Source organism: Protopterus annectens, chromosome 13.part0 (assembly GCF_019279795.1).
Source record: "Protopterus annectens isolate FY-2018-M chromosome 13.part0, PAN1.0, whole genome shotgun sequence".
Taxonomy (NCBI): domain Eukaryota; kingdom Metazoa; phylum Chordata; order Ceratodontiformes; family Protopteridae; genus Protopterus; species Protopterus annectens.
The window spans coordinates 974,744,135-974,766,613 of record NC_056747.1 but is presented as its reverse complement, the minus strand read 5'-3'; the positions used below and the strand labels follow the sequence as shown (position 1 = coordinate 974,766,613).

The 22,479-nt window shown below is 40.5% G+C and overlaps 1 protein-coding gene across 1 annotated transcript in view; it reads right to left on the bottom strand.

Annotated features, from left to right (window-relative positions):
* ACLY (ATP citrate lyase) overlaps positions 1-22,479 on the bottom strand; it is a gene marked incomplete at its 5' end in the record, with an annotated part of 1,378,630 nt that overhangs the window by 212,396 nt on the left and 1,143,755 nt on the right. The window contains 1 exon segment of the mRNA XM_044054761.1: positions 15,479-15,592. Coding sequence (XP_043910696.1) covers positions 15,479-15,592 — 114 coding nt within the window.

Genomic DNA, 22,479 nt, shown 5'->3' with positions numbered 1-22,479 from the left:
GTTTTTGACCAAAAATAGAAGAGAGAGAAAAATCTTCCCTGGTTCAGCTTGCCTCTTTCATCATACTTTTTGATTACCTCTGCAGCAGAGGGACCAAACACAATCGCTATTCCAAGGGAGAATTTAAAATCTCATCTTGAAGGTTCTGAGAATGCAGCCATGCAAATTTCCTTTTAACAGTACCAGTGGCTATGGCCCTGGAAGAAGTATCAACAGTCATACACACACTACAAACAGTGCGTAGTGACATGTGTAAAAGAAGAAACCAAGTTATTTAAAGCAGATTTTTCCTCACAAGAAGAAACTGCAGATAAAATATTCATCATACTTTCACAATTTGTCAGAACAAACTAACATAAGAACCTGATAATTCAAAATTCTGAAAACCAAAGTTGCAGAAGTATGCACTTCTTTCCTTCCACACCTACCAACAATTTTCCCATTCTTATCAGAAAGAGTAGGACTGGAATTAACTTAAGTGCTTAACAACAGTGAAATCAACTAAGGCTATAGCTGCAGGGTCAGGTTTGGGAATAGTGTATAAAAAATTAAAAGACTGAGGAATTTTATACACCCTACCTGCCTTTTATGGGGCAGCTGGCTGATTAACAGGGAAAAATGCATGCAGTAACACATCCTCTAAAGCTGACAGAACAAGAAAAATTGGTGTATGTTCTGGAAAATCCTTCTATAAGAACATGAAGTACTTTGAGACTGTGAAACCTCAGTGTTCTGCCACTGAAAACACCGGTGCATTCTAGCAACAGTCTCAGAGAAAAAGAAACCCCACAGCGAGGATGAGAGAGACTCTGGTCTTCTCTGCATCTTCCTGTTCAGATTTAGAATTTTGAATCTCTTCAGGAAAAATCAGAATCCTCCTTTCTTTTACCAGAAGTTAATTTATAAGAAGGATCAACAGCCTAAATTAAACCCTGAGCCAGATCCAGTCAACTACTACTGTCTAAAGAAATTTGAGGAGAAGTAGACACAGCTTGGCTTTCTGTTTCTTTTTGACAGAAAAATGAGGCCAACCATGTTAATAATGGCAACAACAAGCTTCCCCATTGATGGACACAGCATTCTGGCACAACAGGGGAAACCTCCCTCTTCCTTCTCCCAGGGCAGACAAGAGTGGCTCTTCCCTTGCACACTGATGGGACTGCCAAAGAGGACATGGCTAACCCCCAGTCCATAGTGGCTGTAGGTGCTACAGGGATCCGGGGTAAAAGATGAGTGGCCTGAGGTAGAAGAAATGGCCCTTACACACTGATGAAGGGACTTCATCCTGAAAGTTGTGATGTGAATTGGATTTTACATTAAACTGAGTTTTATTCGAATCTCTGGTTTCGTAAGTCTGGTTTTCTTTGAACTGTATAAGAAACGGCCACAGCAGAGTCAACCACCTGCAGCTGACGCAAACTGCTAGCCTGCTGTGGTGGCAAAGGTTGTTTGCTTTACTACTTCTTTTTGTGGCTTGAAGAAAACAGACTGTGGGAGGGTAATCTGCTCCATGGTCAAGCCAGAAATAGTGTCTCTTTCCCAGAGAAGACAAGCAGCAAATGCTAGTAAAACTAACAGTCTACAAAAGTTACTTTATACTGACAGAAAAAACATATAGTTAAAAGCACTTTCAAACATTATGCCAGTCCCACCAAGGAAAAATATACATACTTTATCCACAAAAAAAATATGTTTTCAGTTAGTTATCATTACTTTTAAACTGATAGAGAAAAAAAAAGAGAGGTCAGTTTAAAAATACATTACAGTCACGAGAAAAGTCAGTTAAAACATAACATTCCTAACTTTAAAATAACTTTTCTGAAGAGGAGTAATAAAACGCCAATAATTTAAGAAAATCGAAGGTTTTAACTACAGGAGACTTCTTCCCAGCAAAGGAAAGCAGAAGCAGACTGTCTATCCTCAAAAGCATCAGAGGAGCATACTCTGACAGCAGGAAAACTCTGAAGGGCTTTGTGTCCAAACTTGTCTTTTAGTCAGCTCAGCTCGAGCTTTTTGACAGTTTGGCTATGTGGAAGGTGATCTGAACCTTTGGAAGTTGGCCAGCCATTATATCCCTGACAGGATACAACCCACACAGCTAAGGCTACTGCAGCAGTGATCAATATGATGAAGATCATGACACAATAATGTTGCATTTACTGCACATCAACAAGTAATATTAGGTATAGTGATCTAAACCTCTTCTGCAAAATCAACAGAAGTGTTCGGAGGGACAGGTTAATTTTGCAGAGGATACTGCTGCTCTGGAACAGACTCCCCATCCACACAAAACAAAACTCATCCCTGCGCATATTATTATTATTTTTTTTTTTTTTAAACAAGAAACATCTTTATTTAAATTATCACATGACACAGGAACTCTTACATTTATATACATGAAAATAAACCACAGAGACACAATTTCAGTTGCAAACATTATACATTACAAACCATGCTGACAATTGTAGCTGTAAACATATTACATCACTTATAATATATCCAGTTATTGTCAGTCAAACATTACATGGCTCATTTAAATCCTGACTTCTTTTAAACCTCGTTCCTTCTCTGCGTGTACTGATCCCACAATTCCCATTTTTCCTGTGTAATTTGCTCTTACCTTTTTCTAAACATCTCAATTCCAGTTGTTTTTTTCTCTGTTATTATCTTCGCTACTTCTAGCAAAGTTGGTTTAGACTTCGATTTCCATTTTCTAGTACTTGCTTTTTTGGGCCGCCACAATAATGAGACTGAGTAAGGCCTTACTATGTCAAGGCAATTCCTATTCTGTATCATAGCTCAGAAAAATAATTTCCCTAGATGCACTTATTTGCTCACTCCATTATCTCTGATAGAGTAGTCTGCAGGGAATCTTTAAAGTCTGCCAGCTCATTACACTCCCAAAAGGCTCCAACATTTGGTGTCTACCTGAGAAAAAATTATCTGGAGTCTACTTGGGGTATAAAATACCTATGTAAAAATTTCCAAACAAAAAACCTTCCTAAATCTTCTAGATTTTGCTGCATATTTGGGAGACATAACATATATCCTCCATTGTTTCTTTGTGAATTGCTTATCCAATTTCTCTTGCCAATCCTTTCTAACCTCCACTGACTGATTCTTATAGTTATCATGCAATATTTTATATGCTCTACTAATTATTCCTTTAACACCAACTTCTGTTCTACATTCTACTAAAAACTCTACCAGTGCTGGTCTTTCGTTTAGGACCCCCTTATTTATTTCTCTTTGCCTATACTCTGATATCAATCCCTGATGGGGAAGACAATCTCTAACCTGCTGTCCAAATAAATTCTTGGTGAATTCCCATTTTATTACCTTTCCCTCTCTAGTTATTTGCTCCCAACACCTTGGTTATTTTACCAGTTTTTTCCAATAAATTCCAGCCCCCTCTTGCCCATTGTCTGTATCCATAATTGCAGTCATCTCTATCAGCAGAATCTCTTTTCTCCATTCCAGTGTTGGCTTGGTTTTCAGAATACTTTCTGCTGCTTTATGAATATATGTATAATTATTGCTATTCTATTTAAAGATCTGTATCCAAAATCCTAGTCTCTCATTGTTTGTACAGCATGCCCCTGTTCCATCACCCATTTCCACTTAAAATTATAGGTTTCTGCTTGTGCAATGTATAGCAGCCTTAACTGTGTAGCTCTAAAATACTCCTTCAAATACGGTAATCCCAATCTGCTTTGTTCTATTGGAAGAATCATCTTGCCACTTGACTCTTGTAGTCTTCCCCTCCGAGATAAATCCCTCAGCTCTTTATTGATTGCCATTCTACAACTTCTCTCATTGGTAAAAAATATGCCCGACCTGTGTTTAAGACTACAGGGACCAAAAACATTTTAACTGCTTGTATCTTACTATCCACATCCATATAACAGAGCTTCCAGTTTCTCAGTTTTTGTATTATCTTTTGTTTAGTCTCTTCCCACATATCATTAGCTGTCACACCGGAATCATTTTTAATCCATACTCTTAAGTACTTAATTTTATTATGTCCCCATAAATATGGATATTGTTTAACAAATTTGTGTGCGGGTACATAACTTACAGCTATTGCCTTTGTTTTAGCTTCATTAATTTTGTATCCTGAAAATATATGAAAGTCTTAAAATGTTCCACAACACAGAGATGTCCTTCTCTGGTTTTATCAGGTATAAAACAGTATCTGCAAAAAGAGGCAGCTTTTCTTGAATACCATACCAATTATATCCCTGAATTTCTGAGTCCCTTATTTTGTTTGCCATTGATTCTAAATATAATACAAATAAAGGGCAAAGAAGATGCACCCTGCCTGCTTCTTCTGCTCAAGCAGAAATTATCAGAGAGGCACCCACCCACTTTAATTTTCACCTCAGATCCCGCATATATCCTTCTACTCAAGCTTATAATTTTATCAGGGAATGCAAATGTTTTTACTGTCCTGCTTACAAAGTCACAGCTTACTTTGTCAAATGTTTTCTCTGTGTCACGACCCACCACCAAAAGTGATATTTTCTTACATTCTGCGTCCTTCTGTATCATCACTGTTCTGTTAATGTTGTCAAATGTTTGCCTTCCCTACACAAAACCACACTGGTCCATATCTATGAATTTTGGCTTCACTTTTGTCATTCCTTTAGCCATTATATTGAAATGGGCCTGTATTTAGCTGGATATGATGGGTCTTTACCCTCTTTAGGTATTACAGCTACCACTGCTTTCCTCCAGGATGTTGGTATTGCTCCTCCTCTTAAAATACTGTTAAACAAAACCTTGCATATCTATCAGTTTTTTCCATCCTAGCTTCCAAACTTCCACAGGAATACCATCTATTAATGGGGACTTTCCTGGGGACTGGTTATACATCACCATTTTATATATCTCCTCCTACCCCAAGTTAGTAATTGAGCCTCAACCTTGGCATATTTAACTCATCCATAAACACTTCCATTTGTACCTCTTCTTGATTTCCATATTTCTCTGCTTTATACAGACTTTTACAGAATTTCCAAGATATTTCTAATACTTCTACAGGATCTCTTGTTATAGTCCTTGTAGGCTCCCTAACGTTGGTGACAGCCCTTTCTACTTTCTGCTGCTTGAGTCATTGAGCTAAAAGTTTTTGTGCTCTAGAGTTATTATCTATCAAAAAACAATTGCTTAACAGCAATCTTTCTAAACTCATGCATATTATATCAAGGTAATTCCTTATTTTCTGTTTAGCATTCTGCAGTTGATCCTCTTCTTGTTCTGGGAGAGTCCCTCTATTCTGCAATACTTCAACATTTGTCAGTTCTTCTAAAAAAATATTTTACTTCTTAGCCACATCTCGTTTTCTTTTACTTCCACCCTGTTTTTAATCTCCAAATTTAATTTTATCCCACTCCCTAGCTACAGTTACAGAAAAAATGCTATCTTCTCAAACAGCTTCTGAATAATTTTCACTATCCATTCCTTAAATTCCTCTCTTTTCAACAGATGGGGGGGGGTCTAATTTTTATTTCATTACCCTGTATTTTTATTTTAGTTATTACTGGTGCATGATATGAAGTAGTTATTGAGTGCATAGTGAGACTTTCAATTAAATGCACATGTTCCTGTGAAATATAAATTCTGTCTAGCCCAGGTTTTATATCTTGAGGAATAATATGTACCTTCGCTCCAAACTCCTAGTACTGAATTCACATCTTCCATGCCAAATATTTTCATAAATTTTTTCGAAAATCTACCCTCCTTTGTTATATTTTCCATTCTCGGGCACCCCAGATGGACAACCCCTTCATGAAAAGGAATAATGAAGACCAAATAGGATAAAACCTGGAAATTTCCTTAACCCCACCTAAAGAAAGCTGTTTTCAGACAATTTCATCAATAAACTGTAGCACAAGTTTAAGTAATGAAAATGAACATTCAACTCAAGGATATACATCATGTAGAAACTGTAGTACAGGTTTAGATATAGGATAAAAGTGAACATTCAACAAAGGATATACAGAGAAGAACAGAAGGTCAGTACAGCATAAAAGTAAAACAAGATGGTGTTGAAGAACATTATTAAAGGATTTTGTTAACACGTTAAAATACCAAAATACTACATAAAGACTAATAATAGCTCAATTAAAAGAAAGGGAGGAAAGGATATGGCTGACAGAAGAGGTAAAGTAAAATAAAAACATCTCTGAACACAAAAAAACAAAAACCTGCAAAGGTACTTTGGAAGGGGAGGTAAACAGCTGAGGGGTCAAAACAGAACAGGAAAAAAGGAAATAGTGATTCAGACGTGCTAGCCACCCAGCAGTGTAAACCTTGGCTCTAGATGACCGTGACTGTTGAAGTGACACCCATGCGATCCCATGTGCAAAAATGGGAAAAGAGGTGAGGATGAATGGATGGATTTAGAGAAACCTGCTGTGATGTGGTAGAAAGATGGGTATGAACATTTTATCCTGCAAAGGATACTTTTTAAACAAAGGCAGGTGTTCAATTTAAATGTAGTCCAGATATAAATCAATAGTTATTTTGAAAATCTCAAATTCAAAATTTTAACAATAGGTAATGTGATCACTGTAGTACATATTGAAAAAAAATCACAAGATATTAGAAGAAACACTATAGTTGGCAACAATTATGTATTCTGCTAATCTGGCAAAACAAATTAATGATAATAAATTACATTTCATTCTTTATATAAGAGAAGCTGTTTTTAAAAATAGTAATTTTTTTATGAAATAAACTGATAAAATATAAATTGGTGGAGTTGAAATATGAAGATGAACGAAGTCAGGGGAAAATAACTGAGAACAGTTGTAAACAAGAAAATTACAGAAAAAAAATCAATTTAAATATAAAGACGACTCCGTCAAAAAGCAAGCATGGAGAACAGTAAGGATTAACAGAAGTGAGACTGAAAAAAATAAGAACAACTGACAAAAAATAAATACATTTTACATATATAATTATTTTCTTGTATAACATTTAGGATACAAACACTGGAATCTGAAAACATCACTGAAATGCATTCTTGAAATTATACTACAAAAGTGGTTGAAATCAAATGATACAGTCTAGGAAGAAAGAGTAAGAGCCAAATCAGACATTTTGCTTCCTTAGAGAGAGTGGAAAATATCAACAGATTTCATGAAATATGAATTTATGTCATGGTCAAATAAATAACTGACAGCAGAAGCAATAATTTTAACAATTCTGGAATGCCAGGGGAAAAAAGATCAGTTTTAATCATTTTTACATGTAGATTAGACATCCCAAGTATTAAATTAACAGATGAAGATTTTTGCCACACTGTAAAGAATTTAATGTTTAAATATACAGGAAACAACGGAAGTCAATTTGGAAGTGTTGGAAATAAGAATTCAAATACTATGGATATGAAACAAAGAGGAAAAAACTTTTGCGAGAGCCACAGGTGAACCAATTACCCATAATTAAAAAAAAAAAAGATGCAAAATCCAACACAGATATCTTAATTGAATTACGGGTGGAGGAAAGCAAAAGGCTATTTAAAAATATTCATTCCACCTAAATACAGAAGATCTAGATAACATCATTAATGGAAACAAATCAGTTAACCGTTTAAAATTCAGGAGTCGCAGTACTGAGTCCTAAAATGCAGAGACTAAAAGACTGAAAATCCACACTTGCCTATATTAAGTCCAACTATACCCTTTTCCCTGAGCAATGGTTATCTCAGAACTGGTAGGTTTGGGGTTGTGTGTGGGGGAGCTTACCCTTGCAAAAAGCAGGTTTTAAGGGGGAAGAGTGACGTTCAATATTTGTTCTTCTCCTGCACTTTGGTCATTTTTTTTTTCCTCAAGGTTTTGGGACATGGCATTGCCAGTCCTGACATTTCAACAGGGACTGACAATCAGCCAGTGACAACTGCTGCTCACTCAAATGGTAGGACAGAATTCTGTTAAAAGTAGATAAACAATGAAAATAAAAAAAAAACATCTGCTGACAGGAAAAGAAATATACATGAACAGGACCTTCTAAAGATTGTAGGAAAGAATGATATGGTAATGTTGAAAGGAAATACTCAAAATAATGAGTATTTATAAAGGCAAATGGTTCAGTGATAGATTAGGTGAAACTAGAAAATGGCACAGCAGAAAGGAGTTGTATGATAGTGGATATAAGAAAAGAAAGTGATCTCTAGTCATTACTAATAGTTTGAATAAGTTCAACAGAACTACCATAAAGATCTTAAAATAAGACAACAAGAATTGAAAGGATTACTTTTTAAAATAAGAGAAATGCTTGGCTTGATAAAAGCTTGCTATGAAATGAAATAAGCTCAGAGAATCTTTGCAAATTCACAAACTCGAGAGATCTGAATGATGATCAAGAAGTGGTGAAGTAAAATAGAACATTATACAGAAATTTATTACAATACAAAAATGCAGCTGGTAGAACATATATAGAATGCACTGTTACAAGTAGTTATAAACCATGACTTTGCCACAAAGCTGTCCACACAACCAAATCCTAAACCAAAAAATAAAATAATAATGCGCCACAGGAAAACAGCTTTAGTGCTTTCGTTTGTTTAATCTTGAACGTCATCAGAAATTGAATGCAAACTGAATTAAAAGCCAGATTATGGAATTATGTGGCTTGTTATTCAGTTTGTATTTCATTGCCACGAGTCCTGGAAAGGTTCTTGGGTCTTTCTGAACCCATAGCCCACCACTTTTCTGGTACCTAGAATAAAGCCGTTGAGTAGAAAAGAGTACACCCACGGCAAAAAGGGTCTTCCCATCTTTTTCATATCTGGCTAGAGCCTCTCTAACTTTGGGGCCAAACAAGAATGATCTGTCAAATGGAGCATTGATGAAAGAAGACTTAAATGGGTCCGAGAAATCACAAGCATGTCTCCTGATAGCTACACCTGAACCCGCTGCTCTTGTCATCCCTTCAGCAGCATGAGCAATCAGCCTTATAAACGAATTTGAGATTGATTCTAGAGTGGCGAGCCGAGAAGTCACTTTGTCTCAAACTCCTTCGGCTACTGCTCCTGAAACAGTATCTGAAAGCTCTTTAATCAGATCTCTTTGAAGCCTGGTAAAATGTCAAACTCAAAAAGAAAAATGCCAGCCCAAAGTGGTGTGCATAAAACAATTTAATTTGACATAAACAGACCGGTTTCGGATACAAATACCAAGACTTCCTCAGTGTATATAAACTTCCACATATAGCCACACATTATATAGGAAACAGTAAATTGGTAAGCCCAGATGATTGGTCACAATTGCTCATTAAGCCCAGGGGGGAATAATCCCCCCAATTTAATAATCCACTTTTTTTCTTTCATGTTTAGTAAATTGTGCCAACCAGCTTTGTTACTTTTCTTACCAGTAACTCTATCAATCACAGTAAATCTAAAATTCGCTGTAGGATAATTCAGTACATGCTTAAATAAGGCACTAGTTGCCTTTTTATTTTTAATGTCACTCGTGCTCACTGATTCGAAGTTTCACAGGTCTCAATGTCTGTCTTACATAAAACGCAGAACATGAACAAGTGGCCAGGCAAGGTAACTCTCAGTGTCACGGAAGGAGCTCTGACTGGCACCGAAACAGTCGAAGCCAGGAAGGTCGGTAGTGGGGTCTCTGAAATCTCAGCTGGAGTCGGAGGAGGAATAGGTAGACATATGGAAGGTAAGGTTCCAGAGTTAACAATGCTAGGAACATGGAAGGAGGTAATCCCCTTGGTGTAAGAGCTGGTCCACCAGTCTCATACTATCAGATTTGGACAAACTCTTGGTGGACCAAACAGAGGAGGCCGATGGAGATCTGGGTGGCCATCTCTCGAAAAAGGGACTGGGAGCATGGTCCACAGAGAGATCTACTCTGGAGAGTAAGTTGTAAGGGGGAAAATTATTATCTGAGGGTCCTACGGTTCTGAGTGGTCGGCTGGTAACAAAGGAGGTATTGTATGCATTGATAACGGTACTGAGGGCATTGATACTGAAGAGGTCGGTGCTGATGGTACCGATGACTGAATATCTTGGCCCACTGGTGTCGAGGAAGCTGATGGCACGTGGGGGATATGGTTATTTTAGAAGGCGGTTCCAAGCAGCATGTCGGAACTGAGTGACTTTGCTTCTTCAGTTTGGAAGAGGAGGATAAACTGGCTTCTGTTTTTGAACCAGATAGGGTCTCCTTGAAGTCCGAGTTAAGAAAGCATTTTAAGATAAGTTTGTTATTGTGATCTATCTGGGTTCTGGAACTAAACTCGTGACAGATCGCACAAGTCTTCTTGTAGATAGACCACACACCGACACAATACACACAGTGTGTGTATCCATCCAAATTAGGCATTTTCCTTTCATGTTTTTGGCACCTCTTGAAGCCAGAGGTGCCCTTAGAAGGTTTATCGGCCATAACAAAAAACCAAGGCCACAGCGCGCGCACACACACACACACACACACACACACACACACACACACACACACACACACACACACACACACACACCTAGGAATAAAAAGTAGAGTTTTTTTTTTTTTTAAATAAAGGAGAAGAAAGGGAAGAGACCAGTAATACCAACAATGGTATATAGAGTTACCCGAAGGTAAAGGGCAAGAAGTACCAACAATAGCATTTGAGAAAGTCTACCCAATGTTAAAAAGGGGAGAAAACACACACGCACATGGGCGCCGGAACCATAGAGCGTGGGGGGAGGCCCCCCCACTTGTGCAGCACTTGCAACGTCTCAACCGTCCCGGGTGCGCAATTGTGTCAGCTTTGCAGCACTTGCGACGTCTCAGCCGTCCCAAATGCATGCCTGTTTGAATACAGGATGTCGCAGGAGGATTTATGCACTATGCCGTTTGTTTGAATACAGGAGGATTTATGCACTATGCCGTTTCTGTTTGAATACAGGAGGATTTATGCACTATGCCATTCGAAAATGGCAGATTTCCTTTCTTCCAACTCCAGAGCCATGGATTCCTACAAACTGCCGTTCGGGCAGAAGGTACTGTTCTAACTGTTCATAATACTCAGTTTCCTTCACCACCTTCTAAAAAGGCGTCTAAATAGACGAATTTGCACACAGTATGCGCTATTTACAACACAACAAGCAAGCAACACCCCCACCACCTACACAAGTGTCTGCAGCAGAGAGGGCGTGTGTGTATATGTGTGTGTGTGTGTGTGTGTGTGTGTGTGTGTGTGTGTGAAATGCCGCCCACAGGATACATCTGGTGGCTAGAGGCACACAGGCTCAAACCCTGCACCTTGGGTGCAGGTAAAAAGAGCCTAAAATCCTAAGCCACCATCACTTGTGAATTTATGGCTCACATTTTTTTTTGTTCTGTTCCTCATTAAATCTCTGGTTTTCAGGAGCAGCAAAACAAAACCTTTTATGCTAGCAATTTTTTAAGTTTATAACATCAGTATTTGAAATGTGTCCCTATTTTGGGGCTATGTTCCCCCATTATTGGCTTTGTTCTGTATTTTTGTTCTAGGAGGTTGAGAGCTATGGTGATAAGCGAGAACTGAATTCACTAAATGATAGCCATTTAAGTTTGTCTTCCTGTCTTTCAGGAAACTGCTGATTTAGCTTAGTGGTATGTTGCTCTGACTATAGTGCACAGGGTTCTGGCTTCAAGACATGGCAGTGAAATGTACAGTGGTAACAATATTTTATGCAAACATCTTTCCAAAATTATACAAGCAATATTTAAAATGTGTCCCTGGTGTTTGGCCTATTGCCCCCTCCCAATTGAAAATAAGTGCAAGAAGCTGTGCAACATGCCTATGGCTTACACTACTGTGATTCTGTTTGTATATATATATATATATATATATATATATATATATATATATATATATATATAATGTATATTGTGTGTAGAAGTAGACTGTTATCATGGAAATGTTCTGAATAGGGCAGTTTTGTTGTTACTGGTGCATGCATTTTGCTTCATTGCCTACTGGAAAAATGTTCAAACAAATAATAAAATGCGCTCTAACTTAAGTCTAACAAGTGTGCTGTATTATACAAGGAATATAATTTAATAAAGTCAGGAAGGTGCATCAAAGAACGCATTTATGTTTCTTGTTTTGTGAGCTAGGGGCCTCTGATTTGAAAACAGCCCAAAGGTAATCTTTATCCACCCCTGGCCAGATGCATTTTCTTTGGATGTGGTGTGGGTTTCAATGCTGCTTCAATGAATGTGAGTTTCAAGGGCAGAGAAGTTTTAATGCCAATCTATTTTCATTGTGAGACAGTATTGCTTTGTTTAGCACATATCTGTTAGTGTTTGTGCATTGTGCTATAAAATGTAAAAAAATAAAATTCAGAAATGCAACTTGGATTTAAGGATGGGCAATAGAAAATGTACTCCGGGATTGCCCCTCATGCCACTAATGGATAAGAGGCAGTTCCTAAATATTGCATCCCTTATATGGGTCTCTCAAATTATCTATGGAATGATCACAGTTATTCTCACTAGGGCAAATATACAATTATCAGCCATGGGATAGGTAAGACCAATCAGAAAATGTTAATTCAAGAATCAAGCACCAAAAGGGAATTGGCTAAGCTTAAAACGTCCTCCAAGTGAACCTAGGTTGTGGTAGTAAGTAGTTATAAAAAATGCCCTTTTTAGATCACTAAGTGCCCCTCTCACCCCCCCCCCCCCAGTCTTCAACAGCTTTTGACGCCTTTGCAAGCACACACTAAAAAACTATCTAAAGTAGGAGCAGGGTAGCATAGATAGGAGGGATTACAGATAGAAAACAGAAAACTAGGAAAACTATCTTACAGTTTTGAAGAATAAGCTAATGCTCAAGAGATCAGAGAGAACACATCTGGCACTGAGAAGCGGCAAACAAGATCTGAGGTAATTTGGTGAGGAACATTATGGGTAGGAGCTTAGCTTTTGAGTTTTGGAAGGCGCGAGATGGAATAATGGCAGAGTAGGTTCGGAGGCTTGGAACAGAGCCCACAGTCAAGAATTATGTCAAGACTGACATCATATCTCAACGTTCATCACTGACTTGACACTCTATTGCTTTCAAGGCCCTATACTTCAGCAGCCCCATCCCCAGTTCTACTGCTTCTAGTCTTCATCTTTTTAGGTGGAAATACTGCAATTAAAAAGGACACTAGGTGTGCAAGGCATTACTGATCAAGAATATCATCAAATGATATTCTAGAGCATCACCTGGTCAAACTATGTAATCTTTGCAGTAATGTACTTGTGCCCTTCCAAATATTTGCTCACCTGCGTCACAATCAACTCAAGTCCTCCCAAAGCAGCAAATTAATTTCACAAGTTAGTTTTACTCATTCCCAACCGTTTTAAGGCATAGCTTCAAAAGCAATTACTTACCAGGTCTATTGGCTATTAGAGCATTTTAGGTCAATGATCTTACTCCTGGTGTGGGATTGGTTGGGAAAGGCAGTACTGCACAGATATAACTAGTGCACTTTCCTATTCTTTGACAATGTCCTTTATAATACATTTGAGAGATCATAGAAATAATGCAACACACTTGCTATGCATATCTGTTCTTCCAAACAGGGCTAGTGCTACTACAAAGCAAAAAGCAATGTAAAAAATATCTTCTAAAACACAAATATTTAAATAAAAGGCTGTTTAAATTATACCACAAAATACTGTGATGCTACAACAGAACAGTATGAATTTAGCCGTCAGACGCATTTAAAAAAGTCTATATTCATATACATATGTATGAGCCTGGTTCTGTGGTACAGAAGGATAAAGATCCAAACACGACTCAGGAGACCAAAGTTTAATCTGCAGCCCTGGCACTGGCAGAGCCAGGTAGAGAGGGACAGAAATGAAAGAGTGTGGCCTGCTCACCACTCAAGGGGGATTGGTAGGGTAGCAAGTACTAGAGAGGACATTCCGCTGTATGGTCCCACTAGCAGAGTCTTGGAAGAGCATTGCTCGTGTTTCAGAAAAAGGTAAAGGATTGCCCAGAGGGATTCACCCCCCCCCCCACACCCACACACAGAAATGGAGCATACTCTTCTGTCATCCCATTGCATGGCTCACCCTGGCAAGTTCATAAAGTGTCAGCACAGGAGTTGGGGCATTAAGTAGAAAAAAGCTCAAATCATCTCTGAAGGATGTCTGAATGACAGCCCCTTCTAGTCAATCTTTGCACTGGTGATGGAGAACAAATGGGCCAAATGTCTGGAAGGGGGGAATGGCTGACAGTAGGGCCAGAGAGAGCAAGGAGGAGGGGGAAAAAAGGAGTGGAGATTAACTCAAAAACAGAGGGGAATTTACACTGTTTTAATATCCATAAAGAACTTTTCTTTGAAATTTCTGTCACTTATTAACAACAAGCAAGCTACTGAAGGAAAAAGACTAACCCAGTGCAGTCTCACAGGTTACTTTTTTTTCCCCAACACAGTTGTCTCTCATGCCTTTTCAGGGTCTTAATCCACCCTTGCTGCACACAATCCATCTATAAAAGCCTCCATACTGACCTTCTGATGTAGGCTTAATTCACCTCCCTTTGACCCCCCCCCCCTTCAGTGCAACAATAGTTATACACTGCTAGAGAGAAATCGGAGGCCAGACTGAAGCTGGTAAACCAGCCAGGATAGAGTCGTGTAGTAGTGTGACCCTTCCCTCTTTTGCATGTAGGTGCCCATATAAATCCTGTGAGTGCCATAAGGTGTGGTTATGAGGAGCAATCTTTCCCAGGGTCCATGGACAGCCCAAGTATGGATTATGTCACTGGATCCAGCCACCAGCAGAATTCCAGAGAGCTCAGCCCACATGTTTCCCCTCAGTCCTCTCACTATTGGAAAAGCAAGCAAGCTAATGCCTCATCATTCCTTCCTCTCCCCCGCCAGCTCCTACAGACGTTGAAGCCACTAATTAAACCCTGGTAGAATGGGTAACGGTAGCAGCTTTATCTCCCTTTCTCACAGAACTGGCAACACTAAAGAATCTGCATTTCTTTTTTTCTAATCACAGTGATGTTCTCCTGGCAGAAGAGCCAGAAAGTCACGTGACTGACTAGCACATGGGCTAATACAAATTCCACACACAAATTTACATACATAGTTTACTTTTCAAAGCCAAGGGCATAAAATAGAAAAAAGCTCAAATCATCCCTGAAGACTACCTGAATGATGGCCCTCTCAGCGAACCACTGCCCTGGTGATGGGGAATGAATGTTTCAATTGTCTGGGATGGGGGCTAATGACTGGCAATGGGGACAAAAAGAACAAAACGAAAAAGAAAAAAAAGAGGGAGCTTCAAAGGAAGTCAAGGAAAAAATCTACTAGTACTTTCTCTACAACAGACACTTGAAAACAGAAATTCAGGCCAGAGCCATTTTATGTTAACAGAAAGAACAGCTTACTTTGAATGAGTAAATTATTTGAAGGTTTTGTGTGTGTGTGTGTGTGTGTAGAGCAATAATTCTAGTCAATTTAAAAGGCAAAACTACTTACCTTAGAGGTAGTGATTTTTTCTACTTGTAGTGCATAATCAAGAAGAGGGGTTGCTGGGAAATGCTGTTTTACGTAGTCCTTCAGAATCTGTACCCTCATATCTGGGTTATTTATCTGTAAAATGGAAAGCCATTTAAAAAATATAGACACATATCAACAAGTACTCACAAAAAATGTCTATAATCATATTTATGTTTTTTTAATTCTGGAACATGTCAACCACAGTTGTGACATTAAAATAGATGCATCACTTGTGACATTAAAATAGATGCATCACAGAACATTTTACCATAGTCTCGTTATACCTTTTTTTTGCAACTGCATAAATCCAAGCACAAGCCTACTTTGATTATGACAGTTTTTTCTTGTAAAACTTATGTAAATCCATCCATCCACAAATCTCAGGGTGTCACTTCAACACTGACAATCATCTAGGGCCAAGGTTTACACCTATGGGTGGCTAGTGTTACAATAATAAAATATTTTCTATAATATTCCACAATAATTCCAAAGTCATGATGAAGATTAGAGAAAATTTTACCAATAACCTTCCTGCCTGAGCAGACGTCACTGGGGACTCTATAGCTACACACTTATTTCTGTAGGGAGCATTTCATCTCACTTATAACTCCGTGACAGAGACAAGTTGGTAAATATTTCTGTGCATATACTTCACATTCAGAAAGAATTGATCATCACTTAAAGAGATGCATGTAAATGTCAATTGTCTCATGTATCAGAGAATGCTTTTCGTTCCTTTTGGTCCTACCTATAGAATGTTGCTTAAAAAGAAAGAACGTAGACAGTATTCCTTTGCTTTCTCTATGCACACGATTTTGCAATCTTTCCACAAACCACTGTCTGCCATTAAAATGTTGGCTTATTTGCTTTTAGAAGCTGTTGCAGCTGTCCTGTGAGCTGCTACTCACAGAGGAGCAGACCACACATATGTGAATGGTAAAAAAAAAAGAGTAAATGAGGGAGGATATGTGCAACAAAGATATACAAAGGCTTTAAAACAGACTTGTCTAAACTTTTGTACCATGGTCTGGAATTGGTAAAATGGTACTGCTTAGGACTTATCCATAATTACCTTTACTATCAAACCCTCTCAGCCCTGTTGTAATTAGCTGAATAGCAAAACACCTTGCTATAAAACACACTCAAGGGAATCCACTCTACCTTAATTAAGGGTTTAACAGCACTGCAATGTTGAGTGACATGGCAATATATCTGCCTTTGTTATTACTTTGGGCCTCACTCTATAAGCAACCACAGATACCTAGACATGACTGGTGAAATGTTTATGATTTACTTCTGATCCAACAAGAAAACAGACATTTTGGATACAGTCTGTATTCCACCACTATGAGAAGTAACTGTAAACTTGGACATAATGGAATCTGAGTAAAATGTTATTAGGCAGCCTGGCACCGTTTAAACGGTCACGGATGCCAGCTGGTGGTGACCATCAATATAGGGTTATATCCCTGAAACAGTTTGACATTTGAGTAAAATATTTTGGACAAAAAAAAATCTGGACAGTCAGTTATAACCATAGTTATGATGTGTTTTAGGTAATTAGCAACAGAACAGCTGCAAACTATCGGTATGCGAAGTCATAATTCTCAGCAATGCTTTTCATTTTTTTTTCTACAATCATACACTGGAAAAAAGAATACAAAGTTATGTCTTACCATAACTTGACATATGTGTTGTCTTCCTTCATTCCTCCAATGATAGGGTCTCGGATCAGACCTTCAAATCCAGCTCAGCCACATTCTACAGACTTGGATCAGACTCTCAAGCTCCTACCTCTTGCCTACAATGCACTACATCCACCGAAGTACCTCAGATTGAGTTTGCTGATTCCATACATCTATCACCCCTACAGCAATGAACAGTAGAAGAGGCTCAGACATGAGACACAGGCGTCCTTCATAATTCAGGTTCCTCTAGAACAAAAGAGGCAGGGGGGTGGTTGAGTGGGAAAGTGAGGAGGAATGAAGGAAGACAACACAGATGCCAAGTTATGCTAAGACATATCCTTTTGATCTGATGATGTCTTCTTCATTCCTCCTCACGATATGGTCAACGTCCCCAGATACATAGATTCTGGGTGGCCCTCATGGAAGAATATGACAGACCACCACTGAACCAAAGGAGGCCCTTCTCCTGGATATATCCAAATTGTAGTGCGATACAAAGATGTGACTGTTAGACCATGTTGCTGCTACGCAAATATCATCAATGGAGGTTTTAGAATAGAAAGCAGAAGTAGTAGCCTTAACTCCGGTGGAATGTGCTCTGGGAGGTCTAAGTAATTCCAATCTTTTGATTGAGTAAATGTACGAAATGCAGCCAGATATCCATTTTGCCAAAGTAATTTTGGGCACCGCTTGTCCTAGCCTATTAGATGAGAATGCTACAAAGAGCTGGTCAGACTTCCTGTGTTGCTTGGTCCTGTGCAGGTAAAAACCGAGTTGTCTATGAATGTCTAGAAGGTGAAGAACATACTCTCTTTTAATGGAGAAGTTCGGAAGGAACACTGGTAATTGGATGGATAGGTTGCTATTGTTCTCGGTGGCTAATTTGGGCATAAAGGAAGGGTTGGTGCGTTAAATATACTCTGTCCTTATGAAACACTATGCAAGGAAGCTTGGAGGATAAAGCTCGTAGTTTAAAAATTCTCTTAGCAGAAGTTATAGCCACCAAAAGACTGTCTTCCGTGACAAAAACTTCATGTCACAACTTGCAGCTGGTTCAAAGGGTCCCTGGGTCAAAGGGTCCCTGGGTCAAAGCCTGCGGCATGTCAGCGAGATCCCAAGGAGGGGCTGGGTCCTTGATTGGAGGCCTTAACAAGAAAACACCTTTAATGAAAAATTTACATAGCCTAAAAGTGAACAGAGAATGAGATTCACTTGTAGCATGGAAATCAGAAACAGCAGCTTACTGAAGCTTGATAGTTGAGAAGCTAGCACCTTCTTTGAAAAGAGTACTAAGAAACAGCAAAATGTCTTAAACTGGTGCTGAGAAAGGGTCAATGTTTCTGCTCGTGGCCCAAATAAAAAATCTCTAATTTACTGGTGAAGACATTTTTGGTGGAAGCCTTTTGCGAGGCTAGAAGTATCTTTCGGACCATGGAATTAAGCCTGGACCGTCTCACTAGGGTTAGAAATGGAGAAACCAAGCAGTCAGTTTGAGGGCACGAAGATTTGGATGCTGTATCCTTGATGGATGAGAAAGGAGGTCCTGATTTGGCTCCAGTACCCAAGGAGGATATTTCAGATGAGACCATAGGAAGGGGAACCATATCTGATGAGGCCAGAAGGGGGCAATGAGAATGACCAAGCTCGTCAACCTGCTTGCCTTCTGAAGAAACTTCGGGATGAGTGGAAGAGGAGGGTAAGCATAGAGGAGACCTGGGGGGGGCCAATTGTGGACTAGTGCATCCCTCGGGGACTCCCCCTGAGGAGGGATCAGAACGAAGAACCTGCTGCATTTCTTGTTGAGGGGATGGGCAAATAGGTTGCAGCAAAGGTTGATCCCAATGGCTGAAGATCATGTCCGCCACTGAGTGACCAGTCGTGTGGAACCAGGAGTGATCTGCTGAGTTGTCTTCTAGATCGCTTGTTTTCCCCAGGATATGCACTGCAACTAGAATGCAGTCTGAAGATACTGCCCACTCGTACACCATCATGGCCTCCGTGCACAAGGAGTAATAATGGGTTCCTCTTTGTTTGTTGATATACCAGACATGTTGTCGGTGTGTAGTGCAACAGTCCTTAAGGGGAGTGTGTCCTGAAGGGCATGCAACATTAGGACTGCTCTCATCTCTAGGATACTGATATGCAACGTGGTCTTGATAGGGGACCATATGTCTTGGACCATCTTCCCATTGTAATGCTCCCCCCCAAATTGGGAAGCATCTGTGACCACAGTGGCTATAGGGGGGCTGTTTAAGAATGGTCTGCCTAGAAAGAGATTGTTCAACTGTATCCACCAGTTGAGGTGACGCTTGCAAAATGGAGTCAATCTAATGAGAAGGGACAGCGGTTGAAAAAGAATGGGCCATTGCACCACTAATGTCCATTGGAGAACCCGCATGAAGAATCTGGCTAGAGGGACTAACAGGACAGTTGCTGCCATGGATCCTACAGCTTGTAAGACCATACATACAGGATGGGCTTGCTGGGATAACATGTCCTGTACCTAATTTCTCAGAGTTGTTACTCGGTGTAAAGGGAGAGAAGCTTTCCAATTCCTTGTGTTCAGCTGTGTCCCTATAAATTCTAGGTTCTGTACAGGAGCCAGTTTGGATTTGCTCAGGTTTATGGTGATGTCTAGAGAATGCGATAAAACTTGAATAAGTAATCCCTGGCTTGGATTAACTAACTCCTCGTGGGAGCAGTAAGGAGCCAAAAATCTAAGTATGGAAATACCTAGAATCCTCTGAGCCTCAAGTGAGCTGCTACCACTACCATGCATTTGGTGAATACCTGGGGGCTGTGATGAGCCCATAGGGCAGTGCCCTGAACTGGTAATGACTGGCTCCCAGTTGGAAGCGCAGACATCTCCTGGAGCACCTGTCTATTTTGATGCGATAGTAAGCGTCCTTCAGATCAATTGGGCACATCCAGTTGTGCTTATGTAACAGTGGCAGAATGGACCGAACCATGACCATTTGGAAACTGGAAATCTTTACATATCCGTTCCACTTGCTTAGATCCACGACAGATCTTGGGTCCCCTTGTCTTTTTTAAAACGAAAAAGTAGTAGGAGTAGGTTCTGAATCTTTTTTGCTCAGCTGTGATCTCTTGGATGACGTTTTTGCCACAGCTGTTGAATTTTCTGTGCTGCCTGCTCCCTTTGACTGGATGGCATGTCGGGAAGGCTTTTGGAGTTTGGAGGAAGAAGAGAAAAGGGAATTTAATAGCCTCTGGATATTATACTTGGCACCTAATGGTTTTGAGTCAACTGGGTCCAGGTTTCTGAGTGCAAAGCTAGTTAGCTCCTGAATGCCTCCAGAGATGGACAGTCAAACAGCACTTGTGGAGCGCTGGGCTTATCGGGGAATGGTTCCCTAACACCCTGGTTCTATGGACCCCCTCTGCCTGTAGGGTGGCGTCTACCATCAAACCTTCCCCCCTCTGCCTCTAGAGGAGGGTTCCCCTGCAGGTCCTGGAAAGGCCCTTGGGATTTGTGAAACCACATTTTCTTGCCTCCACATTGGTTCCTTGAGAAGGACCTCAGGGTGGGGTGGGGGGTAATAAATTTGATTCCTACAGCAGAAAGGGTCTTCCCATCCTTTTCTCTGCAGGTGAGTGCATCTTGAACTGACAGCCCAACAACGAAGAGCCATCATAAGGGGCATTCACGAAGGATGCCTTAAAGGGCTCCACAAAATCATATAGTCTTATCTAGGCATGTCTCCTTAGGGATGTCCTGAACCCGCTGCTCGTGAGGTACCCTCTGTGGTATGGGTGATCAATCTCATCAATGAGTTGGCGACAGACGATAGAGTGGTCAGCTTGGGAGAAATTTTCTTAAATTCCTCTGCAGGCATGCACTCGGAGAGAAGATGAGAGTTCCTTGATCAGATCTCTCAGAAGCCGGGTAAAATGGGCCAGGTAGTTTAACGGCCTCAGCGCAAAGGTGGCAGAGACAAACATGCTTCCTAATACTGTCCATCCCTCTAGACTCCTTGTTAGGCAGATGGACATTAGCAGTTTCTTCTGCCAGCTCTTTCTTAGTGGTTGCCACCATCAAAATGGCATCAACTACAGGACCCTTGCTCCAATGTTTCCTATCTGCAGGGGTTACCAGGTACTTATCAGGTCACTTGGGTATGGGCTTGATGGTGTCTGTTTCCTTCCATGCCTGGCAGGACACCAAATCAACAAGGGCATCCACTGGGGGGGTCATGCAGGATGTACAGGCCCGTCCCAAACACTTCCAAGAAAACGGACTCCTCAGAAGGTGGAGGTTGTGCAGACCACCTACCTTTTTGCTTCAGGATCTCTAATACATCCCCAAAGAAGATGTCTTCTGTTGGGGATGGGGGGGGGGATCCTTCCTCCTCATTGAAGTCAGTGCCCTTGGTTAAAGACTCCAATGGGGAGTCAATGTGCCTCCTTTTGCACGTCTTCTTCAGAGGGGCTTCCTCAGCTGGGTACTCTGGGGAAGTGTTGGAAGAAGGGGATCCCTCCTGACCAGGGAGATCTTGGAGGCCGCTCAGGATAGGCAGATTCATGGCAGGATGAATGGGTTCAAGGCCAAAATCTGATGGGAGTATGATGGTGAAGTGGGGGACATGAGTCATGAGATCTCCAACTCAGGAGAAAACCCTCTCCAGTATCTGAAAGGCTGTAAGACAGAGAAGTCCTCTCTGTCTCCCCCAAAGCAGAAACCATAAAGGAAAAACAGCCAGGACTCACCCCAGATCCATGACCTCGAGAAAGGATCAGACCTGAGCTGTCAAGTGCCAAGGCACCTATGGGAATAGATGGCTCAGAGAATGACAGAGTCAACACCCATCCCCAGCACCAACACCATGGCCCTGAGACCCCGCTCTGCTAAGAGAAAACTGGAACAGGGCAAATCAAGGGAACCCTCGGCATCGAGGAAGGGAGCTTCCCCTTCACTGAGCCCAGCACACACGGCAGTCCCATATCCTGCACCTCCAAAACCGAAGGTCGCATCAGAGAAAGAGTTCTGATGGTATGGACAGGGTAGCTGATGGATCCAACGGGATGGAGCCGAGACTACCCTCATCTAGATCTGGGCCTTGAGGAATCTCATCATCCTGTCCATATCCACCTCAGACCAGCTTCTAGATGACCTGGATGAAGCTGAAGAGGGGTGGGGGGTGGGAATGTTCTGACTTGGAAGAATGAGCTGGGTGCTTTGTCGAGGCCCTCAGATCCTGAGGCACTAGATCAGACATAGGAGAATACAAAGGTGGAGGAGATGTGGTAATAACATCACCCGGATCCGTAGAT